Source organism: Macrobrachium nipponense, chromosome 21 (genome assembly GCF_015104395.2).
Source record: "Macrobrachium nipponense isolate FS-2020 chromosome 21, ASM1510439v2, whole genome shotgun sequence".
Classification (NCBI taxonomy): Eukaryota; Metazoa; Arthropoda; class Malacostraca; order Decapoda; family Palaemonidae; genus Macrobrachium; species Macrobrachium nipponense.
The window spans coordinates 60106530-60134262 of NC_087212.1; the positions used below are offsets into that span (position 1 = coordinate 60106530).

The 27733-nt window shown below is 38.2% G+C and overlaps 1 protein-coding gene across 1 annotated transcript in view; it reads right to left on the reverse strand.

Moving 5' to 3' along the window:
* Positions 1-1192: 1192 nt before the first annotated feature.
* The window catches only part of LOC135198064 (carbohydrate sulfotransferase 9-like), a 38293-nt gene continuing 11752 nt past the window's right edge, over positions 1193-27733 (reverse strand). The window contains exons 4-5 of the mRNA XM_064225462.1: positions 18080-18358; positions 1193-1489 (exon numbers count right to left, since the gene is read on the reverse strand). Of these exons, the coding sequence (XP_064081532.1) occupies positions 1285-1489; positions 18080-18358 (484 nt within the window). The 3' untranslated portion in view covers positions 1193-1284. The remainder of the gene's footprint in view (positions 1490-18079; positions 18359-27733) is intronic.

Below are 27733 nucleotides of genomic sequence, written 5' to 3' on the forward strand. Positions count from 1 at the left end.
TCTCGCTTCTGAAGTAGTGTTACCAGATAGTCGCATCATTCTGGCCCCATGCTCAGTCGGTCAATATAGTGAAACTGGTTATAGGAACAGTGTTTGCTCGTCAGGCAGTGCCCGCTGACAGGCTCAAAGTGAAGCAAAGCACAGGCTTCAAGTGACCAAGTGTTGTCACTTTTTTGGCTATGTTTTTTTGCTATTTATTATGAACACTGCAATATATTTGGTACTTCAGTAGTTAGTCATGTATCCAACAATAGACCATGAAAAAATAAATCACTTACTGCCATTACTATAGGAGTTGGGATTGAGGGGGAAGGAATCTGCGGAGAACTTTTGCACTGATGCACCTCTTGCAGCAGTGGGCAATCACCTGATTCTTTGCTGCACTCCTAACAGCAGACTGCTAGTTCTAGTATTCCACTCACCCATGACATGATGATACCAAGCCTCCTGTTTGGTCAGCCAAAAACCCAGGCTTCTGATATCATCTAGATGGTTTGACACCCATTTTATTGTCTTGGCGCTCATATTAAGTCACTTGTCCAGTAAAAGGGTAAGACTAATTAAAAAGTCTAAGAATCTTGCATTTCAAATTCCCGTCAAGACTAGGCCAAAGAAACTTTCTTGTAGCTCTAATCTATGTTAAGCTTCATCTAAAGAGTTTTGTATATTTATTTCACATTCAGACTGATCCAGAGAATCTTTCTAGTATCTCTAATTCATATTAAGACTAATCTAAAGAATTTTTCTTGTATTTCTATTTCACATTAAGCTTATTACAAATAATCTTTCATTTATTTCTAATTTACATTGAGAGAAATTTAAAGAATCTTGTATTTTAATTCATATTGAGACTATAAAGATTCATATGGAATCTTTAATCTGTTTATAATTTAGTTTAAGAACTATTTAAAATTTATATTGTGACTAATTCCCATTAAGGCTAATCAATTACTTAATCAGCACACACTTTCTTGTATCTGTAATCCACATCAAGGCTAATCCACAGAATCTTCCTTGCAGTTGCAATTCTACTTATCAAGATTAATTTGGGATAAAATCAGTTTGCTTCACGATTACTAAACATGAATAAATGGAAACAGGTCTTAATCAGATAATGTGAGTATAAGAAAACAAAAATGAAGTAGGAATATAAAAAAAATTTATTACAGAAATACACGAGCCATGAATCATATGTTGTCAGATGAAATGAAAGGACTGTAGCACTGAACAGAACATGAAGTAATCGGTTAAAAATCTTCAAGAAAAAAAAACAAGTAAGGCATTCTAAATTTTATTATTTAAGTCTGTTACTTTCTTTCGAAGCACTTCAGGTATTTCGTAATCAAACATTTCAAAATCAATCTTATAGATACTGAAAATACTTGCAAGAAGAGATGCGGGAACATCGTCATAGTAATGCAGGGTCGATTGTCGGACATTTCTTTCTGTCCTATTGAGGGATAAGTCGAGGGGTGATTTAGGAACACCTCTGAAATTGGAAAGGTTCAGGAATTATCAAAATTTAAGTAACAAATAATCAATTGTTCAGATAACAAACGTTTTAAGGTGATGACAAGGCAACTAATTCAAGTTTTATGTATATATATATATATATATATATATATATATATATATAATATATATATATATATATATAAGTGGTACCTTGACATACGAGCTTAATTCGTTTCGTGACCGAGCTCGTAAATCAAATCAAATTTCCCCATTAAAATGAATGAAAATACTATCAATCCATTCCAGACACCAGATAACACCTGTTTTTGTTGCTATGTATTTTTAAATAAGGAAAATGTATACTTTATGAATAACAAATAATGTATAAAAAATAATAATGCCTAATAAAAGTGAATATAAAGAAACAAACTGGTTTTATTAAGTGCTCTTTACCTTGAGGATCACATGAAGACGCTGGCAGAGGTGAAGCAGCGAGACAAGCGGCCTAGTGAGTATCTCATGGGCTGCCGGATAGGGGTGGTGTTGGGTGGAAGGAAAAGGACCTCAATAAACCTGAATTCTTTGTAGATGTCATCTGTGAAGGTAGGTGGGTGCCTGAGAGCTTTGATGAGGATGAGAATGGCTTTCAAGGTATCCTTGGTGACCCACGCCTCTTGAGTTGTCCTCCACATAACCTGCATATTTTCTTTGGCTATCTTGAGGGACTGAAAGGCTCTGGAGGTTTCCAAGTGATATATGAGTAGTGGCTTAATTTCTCAGTCACCACTCACATTTGCGCACAGCATGAGGGTTAGCCTATCCCTCATAGGTTTGTGGCCTGGCAAGCTCTCCTCTGCTGTTATATAGGTCCTCAACCCGTTGCTGAATAACCACTGGTTCCATGCAACGTAAAAACACCATACAAACAAACAAATATAGGTCCTCAGCATCTTTTTTCCAGAAGAGCCCTGTCTCATCACAGTTGAGGACTTGCTTGGCTACATATCCTTCTGCTTCTCCCAGTTCAGCAAACCTTTTAACAAACTCCTCAGCTGCCTTCACATCGGAGCTTGCTGCTTCACCATGCTTAACACTGGAGTGAGTGCCAGTCCTCTTTTTAAAATTATCAAACCAGCTCCAACTGGCTTTGAAGGGTTCTTTTAATGCCTCATCCATCAATGTTTCTGGCATCTTCCGCACCAAGTCCATGTAGATGTCACCTGCCTTCTCACAGATAATACTCTCCTGTGAGCTGCTTCTCATTCACCCACACCAACAACAACTTTTCCATCGCTTCATGGTTGGGAGCTCTGACATAATCTTAATGCCCTTGGCTGGCATTATAGCCTTTATTGGCGCCTTCTGCTTCAAAATCATACAGATTGTAGAAGTAGTCCATTTGTACTGCTTCACCAAGTCCATGAAATGCACACTTTGTTTGTGTTTTTCTATGATTTCATACTTCATATCCAAGGTAATTGGCCTTTCTTCTTCACAACACTCATTTTAACACTCACTTTCTTAGGACCCATGGTGAAAACTAAGAAATGTTCCATACTAAATGGGTGCAGTGAAAAAACAAAGCAAGACATGCTAGGACATGCTGCGGAGATGCTCACATGGCAATGTAACCACATGAACTGAACAAGACCACTCAGCTAGGCATCTCAGTGCTGGCAATGGCGGATGCATTGGGAGATGGCATCTCCCAAGCTTGTTGGCTCATAGCACAAATCTCAGCTTGCTTCTTAAAGCAAAAAATCACTTATGTGCCAGCTCGTATCTTGGAAAACTCATATGTTGGTTCACTCGTAAGTCAAGGTTTGACTGTATAGTATATATATATATATATATATATATATATATATATATATATATATATATATATATTATATATATATATATATTATACATATATATATATATATATATATATATATATATATATATATATATATATATATATATATATATATATGATATATATATATATATATATATATATATATATATATATATATATTATATATTATATATATATATACGTAATAAATACATTGTTGATTACATATCTGTAAATAAAAACCCATGACCTGAGGTCATGGCATTAGGAGGGTCCTACGTGACCAATGCAGATCTAGATTACGCTATGCGCTGTCTGCAGTAGCCTGGTTTAAATCTGTTACATTGTCATCGTTTTGCATTACTGATAACTTTGCACAACAACTTCCATGGGAAGCGGTTTGACCTGTTAACCTACGCCGGAAACTTGTAACTTCCGAGCCGGCGGACTACGTATGTTTTTATATGAATCGCTGAGATAGCTAATGTTCCGCTATCGACGTGATGCTTTAGAATGGCAGTTCCGTGCCAGCATTCAAACATATCGGTCTCCCGACCGAACTGCATCTCTTAGTATGGAGTTACAGAATAAAGTTGTTATACCTTTTTTCAACTTATCTGTTTGAATCCTCTCCTTTAGTTTAAGAAGAACCACTCTACTAAGATATCACATAGGAGATGGAAGGAACCAGAAATACTTACGAATGACAGTCGTAAGGAGAAACAAAAAGTCTTTGCGCAAAAGCGAAGAGACTAAGACTGGTGGCAGCTTTAGACGAAGAATAAGATTAACAAGACCCAATACTAAATCAATACTAAACAGAGGAAACGGGATCTTCAATCAACGCAACATTTTATGAAGACGAAGATATGTCCTTCATCGAGAGCAGCATCGAACATCAACAGAAAGAAGAAAACACATAAAGGAAACACAAAGGAAACAACGTGCGATCACTAGCAAGGACGCAAAGAGTAGAGCAAGAGGAAGTAATGCGAGGAAGGAGGCTGTGACGTCATCAATCTTGGACTTCTTCATGCATCGTGAGCCTGAGAGAAGACCGTGATGTCATCACGACTTCCGACGCGACGACGACAGGAACTGAGACATCATCCCATGTCAACAATCCTTCACCATATAAACTTGAGCTAAGTACCATTTTATCTATTCAGGTTTTTTCCTCAGTGAAGTGTTGTTCATCAGGAGTCGATCGTCCAGTATTCTGGGGGTGAGTTGTTCGCCATCTTAATCTTCCTTCATTACAGAATCAATCTTCAACTACGAGTTCTCGCCTGCAGATTATTTTTTTCTTCTCGTTGTTGCTAATCGTTTCTTGCAGGAATTCTCCGTAATAATATTTTTATCAAATTATCTGTATTTTTGTATCTTTTTGTTTTGGGGGATTTTCCTATTACTATAACACATTTATACGGTATATTGCATATGCGTTTACGTAGTGGTCGAGTGTACTCTTATAGATATTTTGATAGGACCGCAAGGAATAGAAGTGATAAGAAAAAAGTAAAAGTGAACATGGCAACTACTCCGGCTGGTGACTCTCGTGAGCGCGAGGTCAGCGATTGTCCCTTTTCAAGGTCGGGTCAATGGGTTCCTGCCTCAAAATGTTGAGGCATGGATCTCATCTGTAGACGCTCATTTAAATGCAAAAAGCATCACAGACCCAGCAGTACAATTACAGGAGGCCAAAAGCTTCATAGACTTTGCTAAAGGAGACGCAAGTGCTTATCTAAGGGGTGTTTCTTTCCAAGAGGTGACTACATGGGACGAGTTCAAAATCAGATTACGTGCCGTGTATGGGGGTGAAGAGGCTTTAGATGTAGTATTGGCATTGAGAAATATCCTTAACCAAGCCTCAATGACTCAGCTTAATGTTGTCGAGCGGGCGGCGCTAATTGCCGACCGGCTAAATGAATATCAAGTTAGTTTAAGTAACTCCGGGTGGGTTACGAGTGCCAAAATCGCCGTGAAAGATTTTATCCGTTTAATTTACCTTACGAGTATTACTGCAATGTTGCCTGAAGCGTTAGTGCGGTGTTTTGACAAAAAATTGCAGCCCACCAGTACGGAATTAGATGTGTATAAACAAATCAAAAAACACATGTCTAAATGTACCGACCTAGATCCTTCGCTCATTCAAGTTTTTGCAAAAAATGAGAACAAGCCACAACAAGTAAACGTGGTACATAATAATAATCAAGTTGCAGGGATGGTTTGTTATAACTGTAAACGACCAGGTCACATGATTTCAGACTGTCAGACGCGTTTTTGTTCAATACATAATAGTTCCACTCATTCATATAATCGTTGCTACTCGAGGAATCAACAGCAGAATCCTACAAACACGCAACCAGTTGCCAGTGCAAATAAAAAGAAGGGTCCTCAGTACTATAAAAAGAAACAAGCAAACGGAAATGCTGCAAAACAGCAGAAACAAACAAATCGTGCTTCGGGTACCTCTGTTCCTGGGCCGTCTAGCCAGAACTCGCAAGGTCAAGCGAATTTTCAAGGTGTGATAAACAAAGCAAATACCACGTAGTTCGCTCCAAGGGGGGAGAGGGCGATGTTGGGTCATCAATATCAACATCTTTTGTATCAAATAATCAGTTTAATCATTTATCAGATCATTGTGAGGCAATTGATTTTCCTATGAAACACACGGCCGAATCCAAAAAATCTGTGCAGGTTCCCGTAGATTTGCAACAAATTCATGCAATTATTAGTCAAGACGAGTTGCGACCAACCTTACATGCAGTAAATTTGGACCATAAGTCATTCACTTTGTTCTTTGATTCTGGTAGTCCACGTAATATCATGGATTTAAGGACTCATCATTTACTCTTTTCAAACTTCCCTATAGAGAAGTCCGGAATAAGGCTCTCAGGCATAGGAAATAATGAATTAAATGTGGTAGGAGTAACTCATGTACAGTACAAGGTCTGTAAGCGCACGTTTTCCGATACCTTTATCGTTGTACAAAACATTAATATGTATCCCGCAGTAATTATCGGATACCCGTCTATGGGCACTCAAAATATTATCTTAGCACCTGCAAAACACGGCGTGTATATCAAAGGAAAATTCTATAAGTCTTCTAATACCCTAAAATCAGTTTTAGATAATAAAGAGACAGACAGAGTAGTCACTTACATTGAAGAACCAATCACCTGTCTCATGAACCAAGAAATAATACATGCAACCCAACAGAACTCTCGCTCGCCCGTAATATCAGCTTGCACGCAAACTCTCTAGCCGAACGTAACTTCGAACATATTAGTGCGTGTAAAGAAAACCTTGCCAGGATCTGAAACGTTAATCCTTTCCGAAACTCTGAAAACACACGGATTATCCGTCACACAAGCCATTTATACAGTCGGCTCACAACAACAATGTCACATCGAAGTCTGTAATCATTTGAATATCGCTTTAGTAATCCACAAAAATCAACATATCTTGGATGCGGAAGTTTATAAACATCGCATTCTTACCGTAGCTGAGATAAATCACGCTCAATCAGTTGCGGATGAATCCCTTTTGCAATCTATAAAGAACAAAATCAATAAGGACATTCAAGAAGAAGAAATTCAGCAGAAATTTTTGAATCTTTTAACTGAATATCATGATGTTTTTTCCACTACGGATGGAACCTTAGGAAAAACGGATGTCATCGAGCATCAAATAAGGCTCAAGGACAAACAGAAAGTAATCTATGTACCTTCGTACCGACTTTCTATGAAATTTCAGAATGAGATAACAGAGGAAGAAGGTAAAATGCTAAAAGAAGGAGTCATTAGGAAATCAAACAGCCCTTATAATTTTAATTTTCCGTTAATAGTAGTACCGAAAAAAGATCGAACTTGGCGGATATGCGTCGATTTTCGTCGTTTAAATGAAGAAACAATCCCTGACCGATTCCCAGTGCCATGTACTGATGATATCCTATCTCTACTAGGTCAGAACAAATATTTCACCAGCTTGGACCTACTAAAAGGATTTCATCAGATTCCGTTGGAACAAGAGAGTATCCCATACACTGCCTTCAGCACAGCCAGGGGACATTATGAATTTTTGCGTATGCCTTTTGGTTTACGTTGTGCTCCCATAACTTTTACTCGTATGATAAACATTGTGTTTGGAGACTTGTTAGGAGATATCCTACATGCCTACATGGACGACCTAGTAATCTTTTCCAATACATTAGAAGAACATCTACGTAAATTAGAGTTAGTGCTACAAAGACTAAGGCAGCATAATTTAAGGGTAAAGATAAGTAAGTGTGAATTTTTAAAAACAGAACTAGTCTATTTAGGTTTCACGGTTTCTAGTGAAGGTCTTAAAGTAGTCCATGATAAGGTATCGGCTATCCGTAACTTTCCGATACCTACTAACGTCAAGGGAATACAGCAATTTTAGGGTGTAGCGGATACTATAGGAGGTTTATTAGGAACTACTCCATCATAGCCGCTCCCCTAACCGATCTTATAAAAAAGGGCGTAGATTTCATATGGTCTGAAATTCATCAACAGGCGTTCGATAAATTGAAAGAGGAACTGTGTAGTTCTCCTATCTTGAAATTTCCTGACTTCGGTAAGGAATTCTTCATAGCAACAGACGCCTCAGACCTAGGAGTAGGTGGGGTATTGCTTCAACAATATGATAAACAGTTTTTCCCTATAGCTTTTTATTCACGTAAACTGAGACCTTCCGAAAGTAAATATGCAGAATAGACAAGGAAGGGCTCGGTATTGTTATTCACTCGTGCATTTTAAATTTATAATATACGGTTATCCCGTCAAGGTTCTCACTGATCATAAGCCCCTAACCGACTTCTTTAAAGGCTTTAGTCACAGCCCTAAGCGAACTCGGTGGCATGATCATCCAGGACTTTGGCGCGAGGATCGGGTATTTACCTGGGAAAGCAAATATCATTGCTGACGCATTATCACGCAACCCCTCTTCATCTTGTACCGAGCCATTAGCTGAATTAATAGATATCTCAACCTCCACGCCCATTGTTAAAACTATATCTGAACAGGAAGATCTGGGCTGGAGTGCTGAACTATTACAGACAGAACAAAGAAAAGATCCGCAAATAGAAAAAATCATCATTGCGTTAAACGGAAATCCGAAGGAAAAGGAATACATAAAGTATAAGCAGCAGAATTATATCATCAAAGATAATATCCTGTGTAGATCCGTGACGAGGAAAACCCGCAACACACCACAGTTGAATAACAACCAGGTGGTGGTACCGATCTCACTCATACCACTGTCTTAAAATGGTTGCATGAAAATCCACTGCATGGACACCCGGGTTATTCCTTAATGTCACAGAAAGCCAAATCCTTATTTTATTGGCATACGATGCTTACAGATATAAAAAAGCACATAGCAAATTGTCGCACTTGTCAAGAATACAAAGGGCACACGAAGACACCTGTCAGCCTAGGGGCTTACCCCGTGCCAAATCAACCCTTTGAAAGAGTACATTTAGATTTATTAACAGGATTTTACGAGTCAGACAGAGGAAATAAGCACCTACTAGTAATCATAGATGCTTTGACTCGATATACAGAACTGATAGCGCTTAAAACAAAAACCGCAGTCGAGTGCGCTAGAAAGTTTTACGAGTGCTACATTTGTAAACATGGAATTCCACACACCATTATATCAGACTCGGGCGGGGAGTTCAATAATCATTTCCTTAACTCCTTGTGCGAATTCCTTTGTATAAAGAAAATCAATACCATGATCTATCACCCAGAGTCTAATGGGCTAGTGGAAAGGGCAAATCGTAAGGTTTTAAACATTTTAAGGGTCACCTTAGGGGGGGCAGACCCAACTGGGATATTGCCATACCTGCGGTACTAAGCACACTTAATCACTCGTATCATGTGTCTATTAAAATGACACCGCACGAGGCACTGTACGGTATCCCAGCTAGAACACCTTTCCATGTACTAACGCCTACAACTAATTTATCAAATCCTCTAAAGGATGTTATGGATGCAAGCATAAGTCGATAATATACTTCGTAAGAATCTAGAAGAAGCACAAATAATAATGAAAAAAAATCATGATAAAATAGCTAAGCCAACTAGAAACATATGCCGTGGGCGATCAGGTATACATACAAGTATACGTACGTAAAGGTTTAAATTATAAACTGACACCTAAGTTTGAAGGCCCGTTTAACATTTTAGAAATATTAACGGCCAATAGATTTAGGGTTCAAAATGTATCCAAACCCACTGATGTGAGAATAGTTCCATTGGCACATATCAGAATCTAAAGAAAGGTAGATGGAGTGTGGGAAAAAATGGTTGTATTTATGAAACTTATATAATAATTTATATATATATATATATTAATCATATTTGTATGTAAACCCATTCTTTTACACGAGTTATTACATATATTTTACTCATTGCAGGTTTTCAAAAATGAATCTGTTATTGTTAGGAGTGATATTGTGTGTTCAGACATCTTTGTTGTATGGAAAGAGCGCTAGGACGAAAGAAATAGAATTTAATCATGGCTCGATTATCGAGAGAACAGACGATGTTTTCATAGTGTCAAGTAATATAGTCATAGAAGTGGATATGCAGGCCATATTTTTGCCTGAAGATGACGTCCTTAACTTAAAGAATGACCTGATGAGGTTTGCCATTTCGCTTAAGGAAATGCACCAACGTAATTTTCATGCTAACTCAGAGATTTCGCTAGCTCAAACCCTAAGCGTCGCGGAAATGTTGTCTTATGACATACAAAATAAAACCGCCGAGGCAGAGGAACTTGCTCGTGACCTGCTGATGTGGTCTGTGCGGCACAATAATCTCGAACGCCGCAACCCGCTTATTCTGGCTGGACTAAACATCTTAGGATCTGTTGCGAATCTAGGCTTAGGAATTTCAAATCGCCTTAAGATAAATAATCAAAATAAAAGAATTGAGTTTTTGTAACACAAAACCGAATTAGCTTTGTCCGAACTTCCCAGTCAGTTATCTTCAATCAATCAAATAATGAGTATAGTAAACGAACATTCAAATAATATCGATCAGGTCATGGAAGTTCAACATTTGCTGGCTACATTAGCTTACTATAGTTCGAAAATAGATCATATCCGTGTGAAAATATCACATTTTATTGAGAAATCAAAAGATTATGTAGAAGCTATTACGTTAGCGACAAAAGGTGTGTTATCTCCACACCTCATGCCTATTAAAGATCTGACGTTAACTTTGGAAAACGGACGGGAGAAACTAGGTTATATTCCTTTATTAGACGCCCATAAAGTAGAGTTCTATTATAGCCTAATATCAGTCAGCGTTGAAAATTATAGGATTATGATCACCATACCTTTTGATTCTTCCGATGCTTGGCAATCATACAAAATAGCACCGTTTCCTACTTTCATGACGAATAACTCAAGTCCAGTAATATCCAATTTGACGGGGCATGTACTGATTTCTTCTGATAGGAAATCATTTACAGTCATTAAAGACTTAGATAAACTCACTCACTGTTCAGAAGCCATGAATAATAAAATTTGTACAGCTGACTCTTTTGAATTCTATCCTATATCAACGGATTCATGTGAGTTAGGCATCGTGCTAAACGGCTCTCTCTCTCATACAAGCGAAGGTTGTCTGGGGAAACTTTATCCCTTTTACAGTAATAAATTCAATTACAGAATGAATAATGGTTCCTGGATCCGTTACGACAAAGCTGGATTCCACGTCGTATGTCCAGATGGGACCACCGCCCATTCCCCAATCTTTGTAGCAGCTGATGGTTGTACGGGGACATCTACAAACTACACCGTCAGAGGGGTCAACACGATAATACGTGAGGAGGCGTATTTTGCGAACTATACTTGGGCGTCTACAATTATCCCATCACTACCTCTCCCATACAACGCGTGGGTGGCTCATCGTTTGACGCAACTGGCTGAGATGAACCACGCGTCACCGACTTATGCAGTGAGAAAATCTTCGTTACTACATTCTAATGCCGTGTTCAGCGTGACGGCCATATTGGTTTTCGCCGTCAACATCTTTGCTTGGCGTAGGCTGAGGCGTAAACAGAAGGATCTCCAAGGAAACGTATTGTCCCGTCTAGATGACGTACCCGTTAAACTCAAGTCGTTTGAGTTTAGGGCCGCCTGAAAACTGGCCATTTCATGTTGTGCCTAGGGAAATTGTCTGGAATTGTGTTGTGTGTGAAAAGCGGTCTGTATGCTGGCAAAAATGTAGGACAAGAAAGACTCACGCCTTTTGCATTTGAAACAGTTAAAGTATCTCCCGGGACCTAAAATAAAAATTATAACCCCAATATTATACATAATATACTCCTAAAGGTATTTTTCGGGCACGTAATAAAATATACCAGCCCTATTTTATTGCATTTGTGCACAATTACACAATTATACTATTATACAATTGTACAATTATATTTACCTATTACAAAGAGTGACAAGTACTCTTTAACAATTATCCATGATCATGCCATAATATATCAGTAACCACTATTCTTAATCAGGTTACCTATTACCATAATATATCAGTAACCACTATTCTTAATCAGGTTACCTATTATCATATTAATCATGTATACATGTAATCTTTTGATTTTTACCTTTTTTATTATTTTTGGGTACCTAATCATTATTACTACCAACATGGATCTAGATTTCCATGCATTTATCTTTGTTTATGAATATGTCAAAAAGGGTATGTAACAGAACCTTTTTATGCATTTAATCACTTATTATGTTTATAACTGAACATATGTTACGAGCACGCTCCTAAGAAACAATGTTTAAAGTAACTTTTGTTATTCAAGGCTTGAATGGTAGCAGACCGAGCCTAATGTAATAAATACATTATTGAATTACATAATCTGTAAATAAAAACCCATGACCTGAGGTCATGGCATTAGGAGGGTCCTACGTGACCAATGCAGATCTAGATTACGCTATGCGCTGTCTGCAGTAGCCTGGTTTAAATCTGTTACATTGTCATCGTTTTGCATTACTGATAACTTTGCACAACAACTTCCATGGGAAGCGGTTGACCTGTTAACCTATGCCGGAAACTTGTAACTTCCGAGCCGGCGGACTACGTATGTTTTTATATGAATCGCTGAGATAGCTAATGTTCCGCTATCGACGTGATGCTTTAGAATGGCAGTTCCGTGCCAGCATTCAAACATATCGGTCTCCCGACTGAACTGCATCTCTTAGTATGGAGTTACAGAATAAAGTTGTTATACCTTTTTTCAACTTATCTGTTTTGAAGTCCTCTCCGTTTAGTTTAAGAAGAACCACTCTACTAAGATATCACATAGGAGATGGAAGGAACCAGAAATACTTACGAATGACAGTCGTAAGGAGAAACAAAAAGTCTTTCGCAAAAGCGAAGAGACTAAGATATATACATATATATATGATATAATATATATATATATATATATATATATATAATATATATATATATATATATATATATATTTTTTTTTTTTTTTTTATTTATATATATTTACACCGTAGTGCCTCTGGATACGAAATTAATTCGTTCTGAAGTGGCCTTCGTAACCTGATTTTTTCGTATCTCGAACTACGTTTTACATGTAAATTACCTAATTCGTTCCAGGCCCTACAAAAACACCACCGTAAATTTTATTGACCAATAAACAATGAAATACAACAATTTGGGCCATTCAATAACTAACATGAACTATACTATACCTGTAAATAAAGTGTATTAGTGTACAGGGTACAAGAAATACCGTACGTACACATGTAGTAAAATGTGGAACCTTACCTTTCGAGTGAGGCAATGTCTGAAAGTGGTAGCAGAGGAGGAGGACAAATGGCAGAAAACATGAACACTAAACTTTACGAAACACATTAACAAATAGCAGTAAACATTAAACTTAATTTTTAAAAAAATTTAAAATGAATTTTTTTTTTTTTTTTTTTTTGCCTTTCTCTGATTTTTACATTTATTTTACTTTTTTTATACTTTACCTTTTTTTTTTTTTTTTTTACAAAATTTAAATTTCTTCACTACTTTCAACTTTCTGTTTTTTCATATCACTTAGACCTTCCTGTTTGCTTACTACTAAAGGCCTCTAAAAAATAACTATCCAAGGAAGATTGCTTCTGCCTGCTTTTCAAAATGTTCCTGAAATGACTCAGGCAAACATCATCGAACTACGCAAGCGTACGACCTGTGTAAGCCTTTTTGGGGTGTCTCTTTTCTACAAATGATTGCACTTTATGAAAAGCAGCTAGAGCATCCTTAATTTCTGCCGTTGTCTTAGGGTCCTCCTCGTAAGCTCCTCTTGGTGCTCCTCGAGAAGGCCATTGATGTCGTCCTCGTCGACGACCAGCCCCATGGACTTGCCGAGTGCAACAATCTCGTGAAGATCTGGTTGTGAAACAGTTTAAGGATCGTCAACTGTTTCTGAATCTGCATCAGCTTCACCCATGTTGAATCCCTCGAAGTTTCAGGCGGATACAGCATCAGGCCAGAGTTTCCTCCACGAAGAATTCAAGGTTCGCCTCGAAACCTCCTGCCAAGCTTGATCGATGAGTTGGATGCATATCACGACATTGAAATTCTCCTTCCAAAATTCACACAGGGTGAGGTTTGTGGTCGGTGATGTCGAAACATCTCTTGAAAAGATGTTTTGTATACAGCTTCTTGAAGTTCGATATCACTTGCTGGTCCATGGGCTGGAGGAGAGGGGTGGTGTTGGGCAGAAGATAAAGAACCTTAATGAAAGAATACTCCGCTACGATATCTTCCTCGAGGCCAAGAGGGTGAGCAGGGGCATTGTCCAACAACAGCAGACATTTCAGAGGGAGGCGCTTCTCTTCCAAGAATTTCTTCACTGTCGGGCCGAAACAGATTTACCCACTTGGTGAACAAAAGTCTCATTACCCAGGCTTTTGCATTAGCCCTCCACATCACCAGAAGCTTCTCCTTTAGCACTTTGTGGGCCTTGAAGGCTCGAGGAGTCTCCGAATGATACACAAGTAGGGGCTTCACCTTACAGTTCCCGCTGGCGTTGGAAGAAAGTGCAAGCATAAGCCTGTCTTTCATAGGCTTATGCCCAGGTAGCTTCTTCTCTTCCTCCGTGATGAATGTCCGACGAAGCATTCTCGTCACAGTTGAAGACTTGCTGAGAACTGTAGCCTTCCTTGATCATCATCTCGTTGAACGTCTTAATAAAGGCTTTGGCCGCTTACATGTCCGAGCTGGCAGCCTTCCCATGATGCACCACCGAATGGATGCCAGTCCGTTTATGGAATATATCAAACCACTCCTGAGAAGCCTTGAAGTCTGGGGTTGGCGTCGATGTCCCTTCTCCTCCGTCGTCTTCGGCCTGGGCAATCAGATCACCCAAAATAGTGCTGGCCTTGTGGCAGATTGCCGTCTTGGTTATCGTATTGCCAGCGATTTCTTTGTCTTTAATCTATACAAGAAACAGCCTCTCCATCTCATCATGCACGTGGCTCCTCTTGTTGGACAAAATAGTCATGCCCTTGGAAGGTGTAGCTGCTTTGATGGCTTCCTTCTGCTTAAGGATGGTGCCTATCGTCGATGGATTTTGGCCGTATTCCTTAGCGATCACACTCAACCGCATGCCAGCTTCATACTTTTTAATTATCTCCATCTTGTCTCCATAGAAAGCATCCTCTTCTTTCCATGAACTTCAGCAGCATTCTTGGGACCCATGGCTAATTAAGTTAATTAAGTTCACACAACACTATAAAGTAACTTACTACAAAGAAAGCAAAATCACTAACACGAATTTACGTTAACAAATGAAATCTATGTGAATGAACTAATTCCATGTGCGTACAAAAACGCTGATGTGATGAAATGGTCGAAGGACGCCTTTACGTGGAGGGATGATGGGACAGATGCTGACCAATAGGAGAGCAGGATCTTACGGCGGTGACTAGCATCAGGAACCAATGGGAGAGCAGAAGGATGGTGGCGAGTCTACTCAGTTGGTGGTGCGTGAGTTTTAAAATTGTTCTCGGTGGTCTGGGTGAATCTAGGATTTACCCTTTCGCGACCTGAATTATTTTCGTATACAGAAGCAAAAAATCATCATCTTTGCTTTTGTAATCTGGATTTTTCGTAAATGGGGACTTTCGTTTGTAGAGGTTCCACTATATATAGATATATATATATATATATATATATGATATTATATATATAGATATTATATATAATCTTATATATATATATATATGTATCCTACACATATATTTATATACTTTAAGGGCATAGTTTTTCTCTTATACAATTTTCCTTAAAAGCAATTGCTTTAGTGCCATCAATAATTTTCTTGCAGGTATCTTCATACCAACCAAGTTTTTTCCGATTCTCGTTTGTCAGTTTCCGGTGAAATTATGTAGACTTCCTTCTTCCATTAATTGAATTTAGTCGCGACAGCTGTTTTGCCTTACGGCATTATCAAACGACTACTGACTTACAATATGGCCTTTCGGCCTATTTACTTCATGGTGTGGGTGGCAAGTATGATCCTGAGGTGCGAGTTCTGGCTGGTCTAGGGATTAACAGCTTAACCATTAAGGATGTTGTTTCGGATACATAAAACAAAGAACAAGTATGACACTAAAAGTGAAGGTTTAAACATGTTGTTAAATAATTATTCAAAATATAATATCATGTGCTAGTGTTTCCTTAAATGTATGTTAAAATTTAAAATGTTACATGTTGGTTTTAAATACAGAATTACAAATATACATACATACAGAAATAAAAAATGAATGTAGAAATGCAAATACAGGAATGAATAATATTGTATAGGGTGCGTAAAGATACAAATAAATTAATTTCTGTATATACGTAAGTGTGTATAATATTAAATTTGAGTGTGTGTGCGTGTTCAAATGGCCTACAGTGATTAACGTTAATCACCGTAGACCATTTGGACACATACACACAACCGCACACTCTCTCAAATTTAATATTATACACATTTATGTATGAACAGACATTAGTTCATTTGTATCTTTACGCACGCTATAAAATATTATTTATTTCTGCATTTGCATTTCTCCATTCACTTTTTATTTCTCTAATTCTGTATTTAAAACCAACATTTAAGTTGTTAATACCTAGTCCAGTCAGTACCCACACCCCAGGGTCATACTTGCCACCCACACCATGAAATAAACATTGGCCGAAACCCCAGATTGTAAGTCAGTAGTCGCTTGATAATGCCGTAAGGCGAAACATCTTTCGCGACTAAATTTAATAAATGGAAGAAGGAAGTCTATGTAATTTTCACCAGAAATTGACGAACGAGAATCGGAAACAACTTGGTCGGTATGAAGATACTTGCAAGAAACTTATTGATGTCACTGAAGCAATTGCTTTCAACGTAAATTGTATATATATATATATATATATATATATATATATATATATATATATATATATATATATATATATATATATATATAAAATAAGTGAATCCCACAGGAAAATGATAGTCAGAAATCCAAGCGCTTTCGTCTTTACTAAGACATTAGCTCCTTGACAATGTCTTAGTAAAGACGAAAGCGCTTGGATTTCAGACCATCATTTTCCTGTGGGATTCGTTTATTTATGAAGTCACGTGCATCTACTGTGATTTTTTAAGCATATATATATATATATATATATATATATATATATATATATATATATATATATATATATATATATATATACAAGATAAGATGGTTTAGATCCAGATTCCTTAATTCACAAAGTACAAGCTTTCAAATACATACAGTCTTCGTCTTCAGGTACAGATCCAATGAGGGAATGACAGCTATACTTGGGCATATATGTATGTGCTCCACCTAACATCTGTGATTTTCTATTTCTAATCCCTTAGGTGACCTGCCCGTTGATCTTCAGCATATCCTGCCCTTCCCTCCAGTCGTCTTGATCTCTGTGGCTGCATGCTTAATCCTTCGTTTCTTGGAATTATCCCCTTGGCGTCCATCATTTTGTTTGATCTGATAAATTATTTCACAGGTAATCTTTTCCACAAATTTGTTTCCCACGTTGCCTTCCATCGTTGTCTTTATGAGAGCTGGTGAGGGCATTCCCTGCTATAACCCTTGATGCTTTGTTCTTTTTGTTAGATATAAAATCTGTATTTTTCCAGTGTTCTGCTTGTGCTGGCTTCCTCACTCCTTGCACAATTATCTGCTCAGACCAAAACATTCTTCATCCTAATTGTCCCTAGGTGCTAGACCCCGCCCATCTTTGTCTCCCATTTTACGGGTTTTATTTCTGGTTACCTTTTTCCTGATGTTTTTATAATTCCTGACTAATCTATTTTTTTTTTTATAGAGAGAACGCCTTCATCAACGAATGAGAAAAGAATGGAAAGCAAATTGGAAACAATTTTAAGGACAAGATTACTTGTGCGATAATTTATCAGAATTTCAAGAACATAAACAAAAAGTTGGACAGCAAAGGGATAATTCCGAACAATGAAGGATTGAGTACACGGCCACGGAGATCAAAAGGACTGGAGAGAAGTGCAGGGGGTGCTGGAAATCAATGGGCAGGTCACCCAAGGGATTAGAAATGGGAAACAACAGATGGGTGCAGCAAACACATACAATATAGTATACCCAAGTGCAGCTGTAATCTCCTCAGTGCATTGGTACCTGAAAAGTTAGATTGTAAACATAAAAGTGTGCCATCCTTAACTTACAATGAATGTCTGCGACTATGAACGTTGAATTCAGTGATGTTGAATAAGTAAGTGAGGCAAGCCAAGTCCTCGGTATATGTTTCAAGTTTCATGACATATTTGTAGCGGAAGGTACACACTGAACAGCCTCGGAACAAACGACTCCAGTGGCGGTCTCCCACTCCCGACGTCTTTTGGTCTCGGATAACGTACCTCAAGAATTCATGAAATGTAATCTGCAACTTTCCATCAGGCCTTTTCTTCTTACGTAAAAATCTGTAGGCAGGTCTCCAAAAATATCTGAAAATTAATTTAACATTCAATGACAATTGAAAACAATATCACGTGATGCAGCTTTAGCAAGGAGCAGATTTGTAGGAGAATCTTATTTATGTAGATTAAACACACACACACACACTGTCTTGAGAAATTCACCCTCACTTGTGCTTATGGGTGTGCCTTAGTGGCAGTGTGTGTGCCAGAGCCCTCTATGCCAGTGGATTCCATTGCGGACAGCCGCTCATTTGAGAACTTCTGAGGGCTTTTAGGAAGTGTTGTGGTCATAGAGAAAAGTGGGCGTCTGACTCACTCCATTTAGGCTGAGCATTAGTAGTGTTCTGGCACTACGTAGTGTCAGCCAAACCAACATATTTTTAACTGCTTCAGTGTGAAGATTAGTTCATAGTTACTATCTGGTGTGGGAAGTAAAAATATTGGTTTTTCATTGTAAATCTTCTGTTAATATTTAGGTTAATGATTTTCTTCTTTCTATATTGTCCCAGTTTTACTGTTCTAGTGAACTTTCCTCTAACTATCAGCAGCGCGCCAGTTGACTGTGGTCTGGTTGAGTATTGTAGGTGATTGTTCTTTTGCCTTCATCTAATAATTTGAGGGAAAATACATAGATAAGTTATTGCAATGATTTTAGGCATTTAAGTTCAAGATGTATCACTTCCTTTTTAAGTTTATTTCACTCTCTGGATTGCTGGTAAATCTTACTCTTTAGTTTACAAGCTGCTATAGTAAGAAAAATATTCCAAAGGGCTGGACAAAAGCCTGTAAATATTATTTAAAGATTCCTAAGTATAAGAAAAAGCTTAATAATAACCTTATCAGGATCAGGATAACAAAATTCCTGTGTATATATACACACACACACACACACACACACACACATATATATATATATATATATATCTATATATATATATATATATATATCATATTATATATATATCTTACACCCTTTTATCAAAAATACACAAATTGGAAACCCTTACCTGTTGTCAATGGTGCCCTCTGTCTGCAAACATGTCATTAGGCTATTAAGATCACGTAAATACAAAAATATACTATTTATTACCCAAAGGAGGTGAATATAAAATAGAACAAAATGATTAATAAGTCATTGTGATAAAAACCCAAGTCTGCCCACAAAGAAAACTAGTAAGTTATCATTCTACTCCTGGCTAAGAATTCACTCCCAGACCCAGAATGTCAATCGTTTCATTGTATTAGTCAGGATAGAGAATCCCGTCTCTAATATCATGGAATAGAACCCATCTTTAAGATGGGGTTTTTCTCCCGACACCCGGCGTTTACCAAACCGACCTCTTTCTTCTCACAAAAGGAATGTGCCTCTCGCGAGTGCCTTGGTCGATTAGACCTGTAACATCCGTACAAACGAATGTATATACTCGACACACCCCAAACTGCCTTGATGACAGGATGAGCAGTCTCCAGATTAAAATGCTTACGTATCAGATTCCTTCATTTAAGAAGGCTGCCCCTACAGCTCAATCTGTCTCCAAGCATGACATGATATGTAATTCACTAACACATTACACACTTGTAAGATGGCTCGGCCACCTATGTCCTTTATGCACTCCTGTCGCACACCACATCAGCAACTAATGCACTATGTATCAATTTACCACATGACTTAGGGGTACCTCTGTTGCTGGAGCCCTTGTGCTTTGCCAAATGCACAAAAGTTTAAGAACTCCTAGCGCACAAATTGTGATCAGTATAGCACCTAACAAGATCATTAATATCGGTATTGTGTAACGCTCATTGAAGGAAAATTCGTCTTCGTCACTATCCTCCAGGGACTGTTACGGTCTCCACTGTAGGCGGAATTCGAACTGCCTCATGGTTTCCCTGTAAGTATTTATGAAACACTTTTGCGGACGAGTTGTAGACACAGGTCGAGTGCGTAAACCAACTCGAAACAACTCAGCACGCACCATTATTCAGCGTCTGCAACCCTCGTGAGTGTATCCAACACCCTCTCGTCACGAAACTGTAGATTCGACGTTTCCTACTGAAGGAAACTTGGTCACCACCCCATTGTCAAGGAAATATCCCGTGACTTCCATGCAAGTGCTACTCGCACCCACCTCATCGAAGATTGTAGACTCCTGATTTATCCCAGAAAGTATCCTGAGACGATATATCGAAGACATCTCATCCTTTGCAAAGGCAGTCCATAGAAACGCCATTTGTGTGTAGACTTGACTCGACCTCTGGTACTGTAGAACGAAGTCGTTTCCATCGCCATCATCATGTATAGTTGGGAATTCTCTAAAGTCATTGTGTGTCCGTATTTAAAAGGTCTACACGGTCATAAAATAACTGAAGTCTTGCTTTACCCCCACAAATCCGTCATTAATTAATATACTCAATCTACTAGTCAAATATTAAAAATTCCTCGCTAAACAAAATATAATCTTTACCCACTGAATCCTCACAAATAATCCCATATCTGACAAACACACTATCAAAAGAGAACCCATAATGTCTAACAGCAAAAACCCCTTTTATGGTTTATATAACTAACCTCTATAAAATATAATGCCGAACACCCCTTCTATCTAACTCACATACCCCGACAAATTATATTTCCTATCTAAAATAGAAATGCTATTTAGAGCTTAACCCCATTACAACATCTCTCGTAAGAAAAAAAATAAGATAATAACAACAATAATAAGTGAACTTTCCCCCATTACACAGTGCACATAAGAGAAAAAGAAACATATATAATTCAATATCTTTTCCAAAATGGAATGTGTACCGTTACGGAATTTGCTACCGCAACAATCCCATCGACCAGAAACGACCGGAAAAGAATCCCCTTACATGATACATTCCCGTGGAATGCCATAATCAACATCTACGAGAATAGTGCAAATCCCTGAGTAATCAACTCCAAAGGGAAAAATCCACAAGCGGATTCATTACAGCATCATTAGCAAAAAATCCACCTGTGAACACCTCAGGTGCTTCGAACTGCAGCATAGTCAGACTCGTAACTTCAGAAACTCATGATTCTCAAAAAAATGTTTTATACTGAAACCACATCAGCACATTTCACAAAATTATCTCCAGGATATGACTAAGGTGCTCAAAAATTGTCTCGAAGACATAACTCTCCCAAACGATACTGCCCAATTATAAAAAAAATTATTATCTATTCGGGATAAAAAACTACGGTAAACTCACAATTCCATAATTATATACCACAAAAAAAAAAAGTCACCCCCAAGGATTAATGCCATCTCCTTATATATATATACTATATATATATATATATATATATATATATATATATATATATATATATATATATATATATATATATATATATATATATAAATCACCATCTTAATAATAACACCACTCCAGTGATAAAAATATTTCCTCCATTTAATTAATAACCCCACAAAAAAAAAAAATCATCCGCCAAAAAAAAAATTGTCCTTAAATCATAACTCCCAACGACATTACCCGAATTATATAAAACCCCAATGTCATCTATTCTGCTCGTGAAACAACAAAAATTCAGCCCCCAAATATCATACACACAGGAATAATCACATGTTTATCATCACGTTTCTCAGCTAAAACAAAAATTTGCCGTATTTCAACAACTTCCCATGTAAAATATTAACCCTGAAATCTTACGCCAAAACGCCGCAGATTTGCACATAATCAGAAAAAAACAGTAAAAGGAAATAAAAGAGAAAAAAAACGTAAAAGCATTCCGCCACCAAATTGCAAAATAACAGACAGCTAGAAAAGAAAAAAAATGCAATTGCATGACAATTTATTAATCACCACAACCAATTCTTTTCAATTTCGAGATATGTGTTAACCTCGACTGACCTGTTTTTTCCTCTAAGACTACAAATCTGTTTCCAATTTTCTCTTTAATGACTTTAAAAGGACCTTCAAACTTCGGGCCTAATTTGTAATTTAGTTCATTTCTCACGTTAAGTTTTAAAAATACCTTGTCTCCAACACTGATCTTGGGATCAGATGTTTTACTATTACTCTTCTGTACCATATTTCTGGTTGTGGATTCGAGATTACGGCTGAGACAAGCACGTCTCTCTCGCTGTGGACACCAACGCCTCGATCGTATCCTCCCCATGATGAAGTATAGTTAGCAAATCAAATGTGCCTCGTGCTGGACAACCTAACAAAGCCTCAAATGGGGACATTTTAATGGAATCACTAACCATAGTGTTAATACTATGTCTAACAACATTAACATATCTGTCCCAATTCTTATCATTACCACCTACAGTTTTCCTGAGAGCCTCGAGCACTTTCCTGTTTGCTCGTTCGCACAACCCATTAGCCTCGGGTCTGTATGGAATAATTGTTACTTTCTGTATCCCCATGACTTCAGCTAAACATTCCAAGGTTTCGTTCACAAATTCTCTACCATTGTCGGTTAATAGAACTTCGGGTGAGTCATATCTGCAAATGATACCATTGAAAAACGCTATGGCTACTTCTTCGGCCGTTTTATGCTTAAGTGGGAAAATTTCTACTATCCTTGTAAGTTCATCTATTATCACTAACAAGTACTTGTTCGCATACCTAGACTCACAAAAATTCCCCAGGATATCCATATGTATTCTCTGAAAAGGTCTACTCGGTATAGGATACAATCCTAATTTGCATGAAGTTGTCCTTGCAGGCTTACATATGTTGCACACTGTACAATTCCTTACAAAATTTTCCACATCTTTCCCCATGTTTTTCTAAATGTATTTAGCATCATACGTTTTTTCTATTCCCAAGTGTGGACTACCGAACCTGCAATGAACTATATCCAAAACCACTGGAATTAGGACTTTTGGAATTACGATCTGTTTCGTATCTCCTTTACTTTCACTGGTTCTCAACTTATATTTAATTTTCTTAATCAGTAGATTACCTTCTAACTCCAAACCCGAAAAAGGCAACTTATAATGTTTCCTAACTAATTCCCCTCTTAGAAACACTTTTGCATCTGCTAGAATCTCGTCTTCATCTTGCTTTGCTCTATGAGAGGTATATCCCATTGTATAGCCTTGCTAGTGACTTTTGCGATTTGGAATCCTCCCGTGTCGTGAAAACTCCTACTGAGAGCATCTGCAACTATGTTAAATTTGCCTTCTATATATTTGAGCTTTGTATCAAAATCTCTGATAGTTAAAAACCATCGAGCTCTTTTCGGCGACAAATCGGGTTTATTAAAAAGATCTAATAATGGCTTGTGGTCTGTAAGAACTTCTACTTTATTCCCAATCAGTAACATTTTAAAATGAACTAAGCTCGACACTATTGCAAAGGCTTCTTTATCTATGGTCGCCATGGATCTCTCGTTGCTGCCCTTTGTCTTGAACTTCCTGCTATAAAAAGCTATGGGATGGAATTTCCCATCGAACTTTTGCATAAGGCAAGCACCTATACCTTCCTGGCTTGCATCAGTCACTAATGTAAAAGGTTCGCTAAAATCTGGAAACTTCAAAACGGGGATTCATTAGCGCATCCTTGAGCTTTTGAAAACTCTCCACCTGGGGTTCCTTCCATTGAAATTGAACGTCTTCCCGCAATACATCAGTTAGGGGAGCTGCTATATTAGAGAACCTTTTCACACACCTCCTGAAGAAACCGGCGATATCCAAGAATGACTTAATCTCTTTCTTTGATCTGGGGGTGAGAAAATTCGCTATTGCTTTGACTTTATCGCTATTTACTCTAACCCCTTCCCTAGATATGACGTGGCCTAGATATGTGATCTGCTTTCTCAAGAACAAACACTTGGCTAGCTTAATTTTCAACCCTGCTAATCTAAGCCTCCTAAGTACTTCTGTAAGCACTTCCAGGTGTTGCGCGATCGTGTCTGTTGCGACCAGGATGTCATCCATATACACAAAAACATTTTTGCCCAATAACCCATGCAAAACTGTGTTCACCAATCTGGTAAAGGTCATCGGACTGCCCGATAAACCGAAAGGCATTCGCGTAAATTCATAGTGTCCCTTGGGCACTGAAAAAGCGGTATATTCCTTGCTACTTTTGCTAAGAGGGGCCTGTAAAAAACCCTGCACCATATCAATTGAGCTATAAATATTATGTCCCCCAATTTCGACAAAAAGATCTGGTATGCATGCGACTGGATAGCGGTCAGGGATCGTCTTTTCATTTAAACATCTAAAATCGACGCATACACGGACAGAACCGTCTTTCTTAGGCACCGCTAACAAGAGAAAGTTGTAAGGAGACATGCTAGGTCTAATGATTCCTTCTTCTTCCCATCTATTAACCTTTTTCTCTACCTGTTCTCTGATTTTGAATGGTATGCGATATGCAGGAATATAAATAGGTTTTGTGCCACTCTCCAAATTTACCTTATGCTCTAACACATTAGTCAACCCCAATTTATCACCTTGTAAGGCTACTGTATCCCCAAATTCTGCCAAGAGCTCGCTTATCGCTTCAACGTGTTAGCTATAATCCGCATTAGCTAAATGTTCTCTAAATATTCGTTTCCTTGATTGCATTTCTGCCTCCGAAAACACAGGTTTCCCCTCTACGATAGCCACTGAACCACTATCACAACTCCAATCTAGGAAATCCAATATATATGTATTCTTCTGGTATCTCCTAACTGTATCATTACAGTTTAGTAATTCTAACCAAGTAAACCCTTCCTTGGATACACAGTTCACCGATGCCGTGCTAACAACCCCTCTAAGCTTCTCGCTATTTTCAATAACACATACATCTGTGGGTTTTCTCATTTCCTTCAATTTAACTTTTACCATAGTCTTCGAACCAGGTAGTAACATAATATCTTCGGATAAAATACCTCTATATTTGTGGTTAGTGCCTCCCCTTTCCACCACCTCATACCCATTACCACCCTCAGTATCATCCCCAGCATTGTTAGTATCAGAAATAACATCAATATTAGTATCAACATCACCCACCATCCAAAGTATCATCACCACCATTGTTATCACCGTGAACTCTGATAGAACCCCCGTAATCATTTCCCATATCAGCAACGTGGGTTTTAATATTACCTTTCTCCATAACACTCGTATCACCGCCATTAATATCACCGAGTACATCTCCTTTTTCAATAACCTCCTTGTCTTTCATTCTAATCACGTCCTCATAAGGCAGAAAAACACCAGGTATCCCGACTGTTATCCCATTAACACCCGCATGGATCAAAATCTTGTGTCTTCTACAAGCAGGATGACCCAGCAAAAGTCTGTTGCCCAACACAATTCCTTTCATTACCAAAAATGGTTCTGTTAGTTCTCTGTCACCAAGAGTAAACTGTATTTGAACACAACCCAGGGTATTTCATCTATGGGCTTGCACATCACACACCGTCTCCGTTGAGGGTTGCAAAGGGTAATTGGAAAACATGGATTGATACAAATTATAGTCCATTAAATTTATAGATGCACCCGAGTCTATAAATATCGGGATATCCACATCCCCTACTGTTCCATAGACTATAGGCCTGGGCTCTGGGGCGTCCCCCATGAGACCACAATGGCACGTACCAATCACCTGTACCCTTTTTGTTGATCGGGCTTCCAAAAATTTCGCCGATCCCTTTGCCCTCTGGTTTGACCTGCCTGGGAAGTTCTCACATTATAATTACCAAAACCTTGAGGTGTAGGCCTTGCATCTCTCCGTATCTGAGACGGACAAGACTGCCAATAATGATCGGTGCTCTTACACATTCCACAATATTTAACCCTACACAATTTCTTTGGATGCCCTGGTTTATTGCAGCTGAAACAGCACAACTGCTGTTGCTTTTGATTGACCGATTTTTTGTTATATTCAACTTTTGCACACAGACAGGGAGGAGAAAATTCTGTGTCTCTTTGCACTCTATCCCTCGGGTCTGTCCCATTAAAAATTGTACTATCTACAGTGGGACATTTAGACATATGTTTCTCAATTTGGGTATAAAGTAATTCTTTGTCTGAAGTAGGTTCAATCTTTTCATCAAAGCTATTCACTATCGCATCCGGTACATCGTGCAAGAGCAGGGAAAAATAGATCAGTTTATGAATGTTCTCAAGAGAGACATTACTCCCTGTAACCCATTTAGATGTTTTCAATTTTCCTACCCAATCCGCCACTGCGTCAAAAAGTTTTTAACTATGTTCTACGAGGCTATTAGTACCTTTCCGTAGTTTATAAAGACCCCGAATGTCCCTCACCATATCTCCGTGTTCCTTTGAGCCATAAGCTGTTTTCAAAAATGCTTGCAAATCCGTCCAAGTACGATATTTTGTAAATTGGAAACTCCTGCAACGGTGGGAGAGATCTCCTCTATTGAAATCTAGCAAAGCTTTCGCCTCTCTAAATGCCTCTATATCATCTGTTATATTCTTTCCAGCTAAATAATTATTCACCTCTTCAATGAAAATTTGTACAGCTTGTGATAGAACGCCATCTACCATCCCTCTGAAAGGGCATACGCCCGCACTCACGTTCGTTACGTGATGTAGCAGCTTTGTGGTACTCTTAGTATCCGCCATCTTTCTCTCTTTCCGAAAGATCTTTTGTTCTATAAGATTCCCCGATCTCAATAACATCAATGTATTTATATACACAAAACCCAATCCAGAAAAATTAATACAAATTTTCCCCCAATAATGGATAACAAAAAGCAAACGCGCCCCGCGCCCAGTATATCATCCCACGAAAGCAAAAAAAAAAAAAAAAAAATAGGGAGGGGATAGAAAAAAATGCAAAACGCTTACTAAGCGATCCAACCCAGCGACACCAAACTCACACACACCAACTCTCGCCTCTCTCTCTCTCTCTCTCTCTCTCTCTCTCTCTCTCTCAGGGTGTGACTCGCAACAAAAACCCCCGCCCACAACATTACCATGTCCGTCGAATTTGGAGAGACATCAAAACAAAAACGCCCCCTCGAGTAAATTCGCCACAACAAAAAAAATAAAAGATAAAAAGGAGAAAACCTGAAAATACACTCACATCTTCATATGAATGGAAACTGAATTCATATACGCACCGCAAATATCCGTAGCCTGTTTACCACACTCGTGAGACACTTTAATACGTCGAAAATTAAACTTTTTCCCTTCACGTTTTAAAACACGAGTTGCCTGTGATATGATTATAACCCCTTTTCCTACCAAAAAAACATCAATGTCTAACTAGTCACCAGTCTCTTCGTTAGCGTACCTACAGCTTATGAAATATATAAAAAGCTTCTTAAACCACCTGCCACCACTCTTACACCCTTTTATCAAAACTACACATATTGGAAACCCTTACCTGTTGTTAATGGTGCCCTCTGTCTGCAAACGTCATTAGGCTATTAAGATCACG